At 41.8% G+C, this 13,127-nt stretch overlaps 1 protein-coding gene across 5 annotated transcripts in view; it reads left to right on the top strand.

Annotated features, from left to right (window-relative positions):
- tjp1a (tight junction protein 1a) overlaps nucleotides 1-13,127 on the top strand; it is a 174,442-nt gene that overhangs the window by 75,612 nt on the left and 85,703 nt on the right. For all 5 annotated transcript variants that reach the window (XM_059640092.1, XM_048520641.2, XM_048520639.2 and 2 more), the window contains exons 3-8: nucleotides 3,027-3,151; nucleotides 4,560-4,662; nucleotides 8,160-8,451; nucleotides 10,379-10,482; nucleotides 12,222-12,390; nucleotides 12,746-12,884. In XM_059640092.1, coding sequence (XP_059496075.1) covers nucleotides 3,027-3,151; nucleotides 4,560-4,662; nucleotides 8,160-8,451; nucleotides 10,379-10,482; nucleotides 12,222-12,390; nucleotides 12,746-12,884 — 932 coding nt within the window. The remainder of the gene's footprint in view (nucleotides 1-3,026; nucleotides 3,152-4,559; nucleotides 4,663-8,159; nucleotides 8,452-10,378; nucleotides 10,483-12,221; nucleotides 12,391-12,745; nucleotides 12,885-13,127) is intronic.

The raw sequence follows: 13,127 nt of genomic DNA, 5'->3' as shown, positions 1-13,127 counted from the left end.
AAATGCGGAGGAATGGGATTGTGGGAGATATAGCAGTTTGGATCAGAAATTGGCTTGCTGAAAGAAGACAGGGTGGTGGTTGATGGGAAATGTTCATCCTGGAGACCAGTTACTAGTGGTGTACCGCAAGGGTCGGTGTTGGGTGCACTGCTTTGTTATTTTTATAAATGACCTGGATGAGGGCGTAGAAGGATGGGTTAGTAAATTTGCAGACGACACTAAGGTTGGTGGAGTTGTGGATAGTGACAAAGGATGCTGTAGGTTGCAGAGAGACATAGATAAGCTGCAGAGCTGGGCTGAGAGGTGGCAAATGGAGTTTAATGCGGACAAGTGTGAGGTGATGCAGTTTGGTAGGAGTAACTGGAAGGCAAAGTTCTGGGCCAATGATAAGATTCTTGGTAGTGTAGATGAGCAGAGTTCTTGGTGTCCATGTACACAGATCCTTGAAAATTGCCACCCAGGTTGACAGGGCTGTTGAGAAGGCATACAGTGTTTTAGCGTTTATTAATAGAGGGATCGAGTTCCGGAACCAAGAGGTTATGCTGCAGCTGTACAAAACTCTGGTGCAGACGCTCTTGGAGTATTGTGTACAGTTCTGGTCACCGCATTATAAGAAGGATGTGGAAGCTTTGGAAAGGGTGCAGAGGAGAATTACTAGGATGTTGCCTGGTATGGAGGGAAGGTCTTACGAGGAAAGGCTGAGGGACTTGAGACTGTTTTTGTTAGCGAGAAGAAGGTTGAGAGGTGACTTAATTGAAACATAAAATAATCAGAGGTTTAGATAGGGTGGATAGGGAGAGCCTTTTTCCTAGGATAGTGACGGTGAGCACGAGGGGGCATAGCTTTAAATTGAGGGGTGAAAGATATAGGACCGATGTCCGAGGTAGTTTCTTTACTCAGTAGTAAGGAAATGGAACACTTTGCCTGCAACGGTAGTAGATTCGCCAACTTTAGGTACTCTTAAGTCATCATTGGACAAGCATATGGACGTACATGGAATAATGTAGGTTAGATGGGCTTGAGATCGGTATGACCGGTCGGCACAACATCGAGGGCTGAAGGGCCTGTACTGTGCTGTAATGTTTTATGTACTAGCTATATTCTCATCCTATTCATTTACATATAAATGACAAACTAAAATGGATCCACCACCAATCCCTGTGGAAAGTAATAACTTAAGATGTAAACCAGATGCGATGATCTTGGGCTAGTTTTGATAGTATTGATTATTTTGAGATCTCCATTGAATTTGATTATTTTGTAGTGACTATCTTACATGGTATGGTGGGGATTTGAAGGTAGATTAATGGGAGGAAGGGTATTCAGTTGGTCTTGTAAACTATTGTGTTGTAATTCTTTGTTTAGAATAACTGCTTTGAAAATCTGGTTTTGCTGACTGGTTACTATGTTTTAACTGAATGATCAGGGTTGCCATGTTTGAGCCTCCCTCCAGAAACTGAAATTGTATTCTGTGTAGAAACTTCAGCATCGAGTGGGTGAGATTTTTATCCTTCAATGATCTGGCTAAACACGGTGGTTAGCGTTGTAGCTTTCACTTACTGAAGTAAGTCTTTGCTGCTAATTACTTGCATTCTGCTCAAGAAGAGCTTGCTGTAATTAGGACAAGGAGATGCTGTCAACTCTGAATTAGACCCACTTCACACATTTAGAAATGTGTTCCTGTGTGTTCAAATGGAGAGCTGAAACTAGAGGATAACTGAATGTACTGTACCCCGTTATACAGCCTTGATAAGCTACATTTTTGTACTTCTCCCATTTTAACAGGAGATCTGCCTTTGTACTTCCACTGTTGGGCCATCTGTACTAGCTTCAGTTGACATTTCAAGCCTGAAATCCTGTTTTAAACAAATTTTGCCGGTCACACTCAGCATGTTGTTAACTTAGACTGAGTATTTGGTGTTTTTATCACGTTTGCCTTAAGCGAATTAATTTGATTTTACTGACTTCTCAAACTACTTCAACAGCTTTTGGTTTTCCAAGTGTATCACTTCAGTTGTTTCGCACGAGAGCTTCAGGTTTGAAATGGTTTTTTGTCCATTTACCTCTGGATGCATGTCCAGTGGACTAAACTACAGCTCTAACCATTTTGCTTTAACTGCGGGTAATGAAATTTGCATGAAAGATCAAACCACCTTGGACACAGTTGTTGGTCACTCCTGTTTCAGTAGACTTGTAATAACATTTCCAAAAGCTGGAAGATGGCTATTAAACCTGGGTGAAGTTGTTATCGGGCATGGAAATCTACTGTGTGAATCTTGTTTTCATCGTGCCGTGATGGAACCATTGACATCCCCTGCTACTTCTGTCTGTGTCTCACAGCAGATCAGCGTGAAAAAATATGCATTGAGAGAAACCCAAGTTCAGATACTGTACTGTAGTCTTCCAAGTGCATGAGCATAGTTGGAAAAGCATCTTGTCATCCAGTGCTTAATCCCCCTTGCCCACCTTGAATGATCTGTCAGACAATATCTTTTTTGATCCTAATTAATCTGCTTGAGTATTTGAGTAATATAATTACTACAGATAACAAATAGTCAAAAAGCGACGCAGATGGAATTGGACACAGTATTTGGAAATGTGATCATCAAGGAACAAATTCAATTGGGGTGGAAAAATGGTGGAAAAGGGGATAGTAATGCTGTTGCCTTTCATTCATTGACCTGGTTTGGTGTTTCTCGCATTATGGCACACTTGAGGCAACGTTATTAGGTGTTAACCATTGCATCAACAATGCAATTACTGGATTAAACCAAAGAACTGCAGATGCTGAAGATCTGAAACATTATAGAAATTGCTGGGGAAACTCAGCAGGCTTAATTGCGTCAAAGGAGAGAAAGCAGTTAATGTTTCAAGACTAGTAGCCTTCTTCAAAACAGAACTACATCTCCATAGAGGCTGACAAACTTGAGTTTTCTTCAGCAATTTCTGTCTTTGTGTTTTGGATAATTATTGGAAATTGCCAGTTGCATGTCATAATGTTGTTTGCCCCTTCCATTGAACTTTAGGCTCCTGGATTTGGGTTTGGAATTGCCATATCTGGAGGAAAAGATAATCCACATTTTCAGAGTGGGGAAACTTCAATTGTAATTTCCGATGTTTTGAAAGGAGGCCCTGCTGAAGGATTACTGCAGTGAGTACAGATGACTGCATTTATTTCTTTTTGCGTATTGCCTGATGAACTTGTGTGATGCTGCCTTTATTGTTAGCAAGTAATGCTAAATATTAGATGTATCAAAATGCTATTGATTGTGTTCTCAAGAAGGGTCACTGAACTCAAACATTAACTTTACTTTCTCTCCACTGATGCTGCCAGACCTGCTGAATTTCTCCAGCAATTTCTACTTCTGTTTCACTACTGACAGATTACAAATGAAGAAAATACAGTCAGTTGCCTCTCACTAAGGCTGCTTGACTGTTAGCAGTATTTCTTAAATGGGAGGTGGTTGGAAAGTGTAGATGTACCTGGTGTCCTTGTTGATAGCTGATTGTAAAGGATCTTGGTTGGACTGCAACTGGAGTACCACATGTAGTTTTGGTCTCCTTATTTCAGGAAAGGTATTATTACTGTAGAGGGAGTACTGCAGCAGTTTGCTAGACTTGTTCTAGGATGGTGGTGCTGCCCTCTGAAAACACATTGGGAAACCAGGCCTGTATACTCTAGAGTTTCACAGAATAAGAGGTAATCTCATTAAAACTTACAAAATACTTTGAAGGGATAGACAAGTTAGATGCAGGCAAGATGGCAGGCAAGTCGAGAACCAGGAGGCCCAGTTCGAAATTAAAGGCAGTGATACTGCTTAGGTCGAAGAAGATTGCGAATCTTTTGGAATTCTGTACCACTTAAGGCTTTGAAAGCTCAGTCTTTGACTATGTTTAAAGTAGAGATTGATCAATGGATAGATTTCTGATTACCAACAGTGTACAGGACTATAGGGATGAGGTGGGTAATGGATGTTGAAGTACTCAAATAGCAGTGGCGGCGCAGGCTCAGCCTACTGAGTCTGTTCTGATGTTAAACTAAAAGGTTTATAATGCAGAGAAGACTCTTAAGTGTAAACAATAATTTGATTTTTGAGCAAATCTGTTGTAGACTAACTTCGTTTATTTAATGGACAGCTTTTGTCATGAAATATCTTTGCAAATGAGACATCTCTCCCTTGTAGTTATCAAGTGTATCACCATTTTGGGTTGGATTTGAAATAAGACTCCGGTAACACTATATGCAATCCTTTTTTAAAGGGAATGCTCAGATTGGATCAAGGAAACTTTTGTTTCATCTACGGATGCTAACTTGACTCATTCAGCTGCAGAATGACTGAAGACTTGAGCGAACAAAATGAAGGCTGGCCATGAGAAGGCTGTTGTTAAAAGCACTTTTTTTTTCCCCCATATTTGCAAAGGCTGTGAAAAATAATCAAAATCTTGTGTCTAGGTGAACATAAGAAGTAAATGGAAGAATTTACATTTGTATACATCTATCTAGAGTGGTTTGGCAACTACTGTTTGGATCAGTTCATGTTTTGATTTTTCTTTCGCAGTGAGAATGATCGGGTTGCGATGGTTAATGGAGTTTCAATGGATAATGTGGAACATGCTTTTGCTGTCCAGCAGCTACGGAAAAGTGGAAAGAATGCAAAAATTGTAAGTAAAATTGTGAAGTTTTGATTCTGTTCAGACAATTAATTTATTGAAAGCTGTCACTGCATTTAGTAGGCAATGGGAACCAATATGAAGATTTTTAGATACATTTGCTGATTGTGTGTGTGTGTGTATTTTTTCACTTACTTGTTGGAATTGTAGGCTATAAAATTGGGATTATGCTATTTCTCATGTCACAACATCTTTATTCAAGACTTCTGTCTCTGGTAGGAAGTATGGAAATGCAGATGCTACATGGAATCCAGTACTCTGTAAACCTAATTAGCAGAACCCCCCAAGTTGTTGTATTGCAATTGTACTAAACAATCAACTTCGATCTAACAGAAGATAGTAGGAACTGCAGATGCTGGAGAATCTGAGATAGCAAGGTGCAGAGCTAGATGAACATAGGCCAAGCAGCATCAGAGGAGCTGGAAAACTGATGTTTTGGGCCTTGACCCTCTTTCAGAAATGGGAGAGGGGAAGGTGGTTCTGAAATAAATAAATAGGGAGAGAGGGGGTGGTGGATAGAAGATGGATAAAGGACAAGATAGTTGGAGAGGAGATAGACAGGTCAAAGAGGTGGGAATGGAGCCAGGAAAGGTAAGTGTAGGTGTGGAGGTAGGGAGGGAAATAGGTCAGTCCAGGGCGGACAAACAAGTCAAGGGGGCAGGATGAGGCAACCTGGCAACAACCTGGAAACCGATTTATCCATTTTAAGCCCACCGACTCCCACAGCTACCTAGAATACACGTCCTTCCACCCACCTTCCTGCAGAAATGCCATTCCCAATTCCTTCGCCACCACCGCATCTGCTCCCAAGATGAGGCATCCTGCCCCCCATCCCTGTGCTCGACAACGCCCTTGACCATGTCTCCCACAATTCTGGCAACTCATCCCTTACACCCCATCCCCGCAATAACAACCAAAACAGAATACCCCTCGTCCTCACGTACCACCCCACCAACCTCCGGATCCAACACGTCGTCCTCCGACGCTTGCATCTGCAATCTGACCCCACCACCAAAGACATTTTTCCCTCACCACCCTTTTTTTATCTGCTTTCTGGAGGGACTGCTCTCTGTGTGACTCCCATGTCCATCCCACGCTCCCCTCCAGCCCCATCACACCCAGCACTTGCCCCTGCAACAGCAGGAAGTGCTACACCTGTCCCTACACCTCCCCTCTACCCCCATCTCGGGCAGCAAGAAGACTTTCCACATCAAGCAAATGTTTACCTGCATATCTGCTAATGTGGTGTACAGTATCCACTGTTCCCATTGGTTTCCCCGAAGCAGAGGAGGCCACAATCAGAGGCTTGGGGATCACTTTGCGGAACACGTTTTTTCGCTTGGTTCGCACTAAACAACTGCACCTCCCAGTCACAAATCATTTCAACTTCCTCCTCCCACTCCTTGGACGACATGTCCATCCTGAATCTCCTGCAGTGCCACAATGATGCCACCTGAAGGTTGCAGGAACAGCACCTCATATATTTTGCTTGCTAACCCTGCAGCTCCAGTGGTATCAATATGGATTTCACAAGCTTCAAAATCTCCCTTCCCCCTACCGCATTCCAAAACCAGCCCAGCTTGTCTCCGCCTCCCTAACCTATCCTTCCTCCCACCTGTCCCCTCTTTCCACCCCCCCCTCCCCAAGTCCCACCCTCATCTCCTACCTACTAAACTCATCCCACCCCCCTGACCGTCCTCCCCGTACTGACCTATCCCCTCCCTAGCTCCCCACCCATACTCTCCCCTCCGCCTATCTTCTCCTCTATCCATCTTCTATCCGCCTCCTCATCTCTGCCTATTCATTTCAGACCCCCCCCCCGCCCCCCCCCCCCCACCTCCATTTGATGAAGGGTCTAGGCCTGAAACGTCAGCCTTCCTGTTCGTCTGATGCTGCTTGGCCTGCTGTGTTCATCCAGCTCTACACCTGATTATCTTTGATTAACAGAAGTTTAGTTTAGGGGATCATCTGTTTGAAACAAATGCAAATAAATCCTCAATCCCTTGCGTCTTTGTCTTGGTGCAAAAGATCATTGGCAGGCTCCATCTCCCTAAACCTATACTCATCCCTGGAACATCTGGATAATAAGGATACCTACATCAGGTTTCTATTTATTCACTATAGCTCTGCCTTCAACTTTACAATCCCAACCGAACTGAGGCCTAAGTCTCTGCTCCACTCTCTACAACTGGATCCTCGCCTTCCTGACCTACCGACCGCAAGCATTGTTTGGCCCTCTGCTGGGGCATGAAAGGGAGGTTGAGGTTAGCCTGGTTGAAGTTACTGGCTGTGATAATCAAGTTCTTGAGGTATTCTGTCTCAAGTTTGTTTATAGTGGTGTAAATTTCACCCCAGCGCACTCTTCACCTCCGTCATCCTGACAGCGATCTACATACCACTCAGTGCATAAGTGAACTTACGCAGCAGTAGCAGGTACTGCACTTCACTGCAGATATTTTAGGCCCGAGGAGCAGTAACTTGCCAGGGTCACCATGTCTGCACACCAGGAGCTGTTGATTTAGGAGGCAGACTGCACTGCCTGTTGTCTTACATGAGCAAGCCATGTGGTTATGTGATATACAACTTGAGAGTTTCTCTATATTTCATTGGGAATTATTCAAATTTCACTTTGCCTGAAATAGATAGAATTTAGTCTCCCAATGTTGTACGTGAATGAAATAGCCTAATTGAATTGAATTTAGATTTGTCACATGCACTCTCATGAGTACAATGAAAAGTTTACAAGTCACCATGTATGACACCATCTAAGATACAAAGGCACCCAGGTACAGGATCTTTGGTACCCCTTGTTGGTAGATGAAATTTTGTCCTCCTTAACTCTGGCGGAAAAGGTGTTTTACAGTTTCCAAGTTAGAGCAACTCCTTTAACGTGACAGAGAACAATGTCATTTGCAGTTTGGTCTATATATTACCATTACTACCTCCAGAGTATTTGTAAAATGTTTTACAGCTGTTGATATGTTCTTGCAGTGTAGTTACTACAGGAAATACAGCTCAAGGTTTGCATGCAGTGAAATAAACAACTTCATCTGCTTTTGAGTGCATATTTACACTCGTTGGTCAGAACAAAAGGAACAATTGCCCTGTTCAGCTTAACATCTCATCCAAAATATGGATTCTGTAACATTGCAACACTCAGTACTGAATTGGAGTGCCAACATGGATCATTTATGTAAATGTTTTGAATAACACTTGAATCCACACCCTCAGTTAAAAGTATTTTTTAAAATTTATCAAGTTTGGTTTAAATAGAGAGAGAAATGAGCGTTATTTCCCTAAACACCACAAAAAAACTTTCTAAAATAGTCCAATCTCAATTCAAGATAATTATGCAGCTCCACATCAGACTTAAAGTCAAGAGCACTGTCCACTGATCAAAATTTACAGGAATTTCAATGGAAACCTGTAAGTGCAGGAAAAGTAAGAACTCTTGTTCTAACAAATATTTTACTTTTTAATGCTTCCAGACAATTAGAAGGAAACGAAAAATTCAGATGCCAGCCTCGAGACCAGAGCCAGATCGACAGCCCACTTCAGAGCCTGAGGATGACAGTTACGAGGAAGAGGAAGTCTATGATCGGAAAAGTGGACGGAGTGGACCGAGTCCTTACAGTGGGAGGAGGAGTGAGAGGAGCATTGGGAGGAGAGAAGGGAGCAGAGAGAGAAGCTTGTCACCAAGATCAGAGCGGCAATCAGTGTCATCAAATCTTCCACCAAAGCCCATCAAAGTGACATTGGTCAAATCTAGGAAGAGTGAAGGTGAATGTTGATCAGGAAATGAAAAAAGCTGCACAATTATCTTAACTTGAATTGAGATTGGACTGTTTTAGAAAGGTTTTTTTGTGGTGTTTAGGGAAATAATGCTCATTTCTCTATTTAAACCAAACTTGACAATTTAAAAAAAAACTTTTAGCTATGAGCTATTACTGTCAAACTGGTCATTGGGAAAGATGTTTGTTATGGATGTATGTTTTAACACTTTTTTTTTCTTGTCTGTTGGTGGTCTGGGTTAGATGTTCAATATAATCTTTTCTGTAAATATACCATTGTAGCAAAATGATATAATTATCTTCCACACCCCTTGTGTGGTGCTCAATGGTGAAATCATGGTTGGCTGCCCTCTGCCCAGGAACCATTGCTGGAAACTTATTTTATTTAACAGGTGTCAGCAGGATTCTGTGTGACTTGATGCTTTTCATAGCTGAACATATTGTCAGAATACACCACCTTCAGTCATATATGCTGAATGCATGATGAGCTGTTCAAAAATCACTGTCCTCAGAATCAAATGCCAGGCTAGTGCTCTTCTGATGGAGAGAGCATTGGTTAGTAAGAGTTGGTGGACGTTGATATGCTGGCTGAATACCCAAGTGTGATCAGAAGTAAAAATCTAAACTGTAGAACAGCACTGTCCCCTGACACTCTGTAACTTATAGAATGGAAGAATTCAATAGAGTACAGTTGATGCTAGTATCACACAGGATGGTCATAAAATTGTACCTTTTTTAAATAAGGTTTTATGCAGGGCTACGCTTGGTGCTCACGATGCTTTCTGAGGTAGATAGACTTTTTTTAGTGGTTTCCTACTTTGTGTGAGTAAAATGGCTCAAACAGAACTCAGTTTGTCCCAGGGCTCATGTTTTTTCTGATGTATTTGTTTCTGACATTGGTAACGGCCCCTTTATGCGGCTGTGCCAGTGTCGATGTTGGACTGAGGTGGACTGGGAGTCAGTCACATGACACCAGCTTCTAGTCCAACTTACACATTTATTTGAAGTCACCAGCTTTCAGAGTGTAGCCCCTTTTTGTCAGGTGCAGTTAGAGAGGGGAGCACACAGGCATGGAATTTATGGGCACAGATCAGAAGATCGTAAAACTGGTGTGAGTGGATTGTTAAATAAATCTGTGCAGGTGACCAAGTGTTAGACGGTGTGAGTGAAGTGTCACCAGCTGAATAACCAGCAAAGGATGGCCTATAATATGACTAAATGAGGCAGGGAGATAATTACAAAATAAGGTGGTGCTGGAGACAAACTAAACAACTAGAATAACATGATAGGTATGAGTTACATGCCATAGGTCGAACCAAAATAATAAGTAATCCAAAACTGTGCAAACTAAGGTAGAGAGATCATAACAATTTAGTAAAGTAATTGTGTCAGAACAGAATAGTGAGGAAGGCTTTACAGATGGAGAACAGTGTGGTGGGCTCACATGTAGCACAGCGTGAACCCAAGATCACATTTGTGGCCATCTTCATGTGTACAGAACTTGGCTATCAGTTTTTACTTGACAATTCTGTGTTGTGCATCTTGAAGTTTGTCTTGGAGGGCGCTTACCTGTAGATCGGAGGGGCTGGATGACCATGACTGCTGAAGTGTTTCTCGACTGGGAGGGAATGTTCCTGTCTGGTGTTTGCTGTGTCTGCCTCTTAACATTATGTTTTGTGCTTCGTAGAAGTGGGGGGGGGGAGAAAGATCAGCACTGAATGTGAAGAAGATGGCTTCTCCCAAACAGATGGGAGACAGTTTTATGATCATGATGTCTACAAAATTCGATTTTGATTCTTTGTCTTCTGAAACTGTTTATCTGAAGAATTCTTGTCCTTGCGTCCTGCTCCGTGTAACAAGGTATAAGTTTCTGTCCATGTCAATTTCTTAAGAATTACTTCAGTTGTTTTTCACAGAGTACGGTCTGCGATTAGCGAGCCACATTTTTGTGAAGGAGATTTCATCAGAGGGGCTGGCTGCCAAGGATGGCAACATTCATGAGGGAGATGTAGTATTGAAGGTTGGTCATTTCTTTGGTTCCCAGCTTAAAGAACGTGAAAATGTCTGTCTTTCTGATATCACATCTGAAGGGCAGACCTTGATTTTTGAAAACGCATTGCCTACTCAATGTTAGAGTGGTTCTGCAGGGAAGGCTTGATCCTATATTTTTACTGCGCTTTTGGATGAAAGCAACTTCAAACCACTTTCTACTTGTCCCAAGTGGGTGATAAAAATCCTTAAATAGAAATCATTTGTTGAGGAATCCACCGTCCTTATTATTCAGAGAACACTTGAAGCAAAGCTAATAGGTGTTCTTGATGACTACATGGAATATCCTTTAAAGTAACATGTGTTCTAGCACAGGAGTACAGTAAAACGTTTTTGCAGTGGCTGCCTCTAACGGCATCATCTTGGGTACAAATATCTAGGTACAGTTCTTGGATACAAAGAGGAATAGAAGGAAAAGTAGTAGCATTACTTAGAGTCTCAAAGTTAGAAATCAGACAGTTAGACATAGTTAAAGGATTGACAGGATAGTCCAGTAAAGAATTTCAAATAGCAGCAGCTTCGCCCAAGGTCTGACTGCCTGTGTCAAACTGCAATCCAACAACTGTCCCGTTCCGCTCCAGCCTCCAGTCTGCTGCTCACTAGCACTCAGCTGCAACAAGTTATGTTGTGCTGCTCTGAGTCTCTCATCTCCTTGTACTGTTTCAGGTCTCATACATGAGTTTATTCACTACCTAGATGAACCCTGTAGATCAAGCAAATTTCAACCCTATTTCTGGCCTACTTAGTTGACATCATCAAGGTACCTAGAAAGAATCCAGAATGTGCCTCAATTTCTGAGTTAAGATTAAAGTTGAGTGCCATTCCTGATAGGCAGCAAGTGTGGACTCAGGTAGAATTGGATTCAGTTTGTAATGAAATAATTTGCTACTTCTCTGTCTATCCTGATGTGTGAAGAAATAGGCGAGATGCTGGAGGTTGACTGAAGTTAATAGAATTTGCACTTGCAACTGGGATCAGTAAGAGAATAGAAAAAAGAAAAACTGTTAGAATTCTCATTCATCTGAACACACCCGAAGTCAGTCTTTGGTGATTTCCAATGGGGAGAAACTTGTGTCTGAAGTCTCTGGCAGTTAAAGAGCTGTCACTGTTTTATTCAACTAAAGGGCACGTTGACGAAATCTTTCTCAACTTGAAAATGTAGTAATGGCCCAAGCTCAACAGAAAATGGCATCTTGGGTTCAGAGATAATGGGAACTGCAGATGCTGGAGAATCACAGCAGGCCAGGCAGCATCTCGGGTGCACAAAAGCTGACCTTTCAGGCCGAGACCCTTCATCAGAGAAGGGTCTAGGCCCGGAACGTCATCTTTTGTGCTCCTGAGATGCTGCTTGGCCTGCTGTGTTCATCCAGGTTCACACTTTGTTATCTCAGAAAATGGCATCTTGATTTGTTAAATTAATTGACAAGTGCTTTTCTAATCTTAATTGTATTTAAACAATCTCTATGTTGCAAAGGGCATTGTACTGCTGTAATTGAAGTTAGTGTTGATACGCATGAGGGGAGGCACTCCTGATAGGAAAGAGAATGTTTGTTTGCAGTAAGTGAAGACCAAAGAAAACATTTTGTACTGTTTTAACTCTTAGTACATAGAACAAGCTGTTGTATCACACTGCTGCCTTCAGGTAAAGACTGTGCTATTTGTGCAGGCCCCGGTTCCTTCCTTTATTGTGATTCTTTCATTCTGTTACAGATCAATGGCACTGTTACAGAAAACATGTCACTGGGAGATGCAAAGAAGCTAATTGAGAGGTCAAAGGGAAAACTTAAAATGGTTGTACAGAGAGATGAGAGAGCGACTCTCCTCAATGTGCCTGATTTGGATGATAGCATTCCTTCTGCAAATGCTTCTGAAAGAGATGGTAAGTGTTTGAACTAAGTCTTTCAATGACAGTATTGTAGTTGCGTACTGTTTAGAGCTTTCAATGCAAGTGACATACTGAGCCTAAACCTTAATGCATTTGCTCATCAGAGGAACACTGTGTGCACTGGGAAATATCAGGCTTTTATCGTCAGCTTTGTTCCCAACAGAAAGCAAATTGTTCTCATTGAGACTTACACAGTTGATGTTCAAATGACCCATGTGGTGATACTTAATATTTTAGCTAGGTTAAATGTTTTATTGTAGAAGTACATTTTTGTGAAATCAGTGAATAGACTTTTTGTATTTTGAGCTTTTCCACTAGTAACAAGATAACCTATGAATTTTGTCGTTAGATATTTCAGAAATTCATTCATTGGTATCTGATCACTCCAACCGTTCAAATGAAAGACCAAGGCTACGCAGTCGTTCACGTTCGCCAGACAAACGGTCAGACTGGTCTGACCATTCTCCACAGCCCCTCAGTAATGGGAGGTAGGGTTTTCCCTTTTTCTAAGATTTTGCCTTGCATCAAGATTTATACTGTAGGTGGACATAGTTACTTTGTAGTTGTTGCTTCACCTGGTATTTCTGGATGGTAGGAGTACTTACAACAAGGAACGTAGAAAAAGTTAATTCTTTAATCTGAGATGCTGTTAAATTTTAATTGATTTAATATGTATATGTAAATCCCCAAATTCCTTTTGAAGTCACAGTCTTGAGAGAACTAATGGTTTT

The sequence above is a fragment of the Stegostoma tigrinum genome, chromosome 36, assembly GCF_030684315.1.
Source record: "Stegostoma tigrinum isolate sSteTig4 chromosome 36, sSteTig4.hap1, whole genome shotgun sequence".
Lineage (NCBI taxonomy): Eukaryota > Metazoa > Chordata > Chondrichthyes > Orectolobiformes > Stegostomatidae > Stegostoma > Stegostoma tigrinum.
Note: the sequence above shows the minus strand (reverse complement) of the source record. Positions and strands in the feature narration are given on the sequence as shown.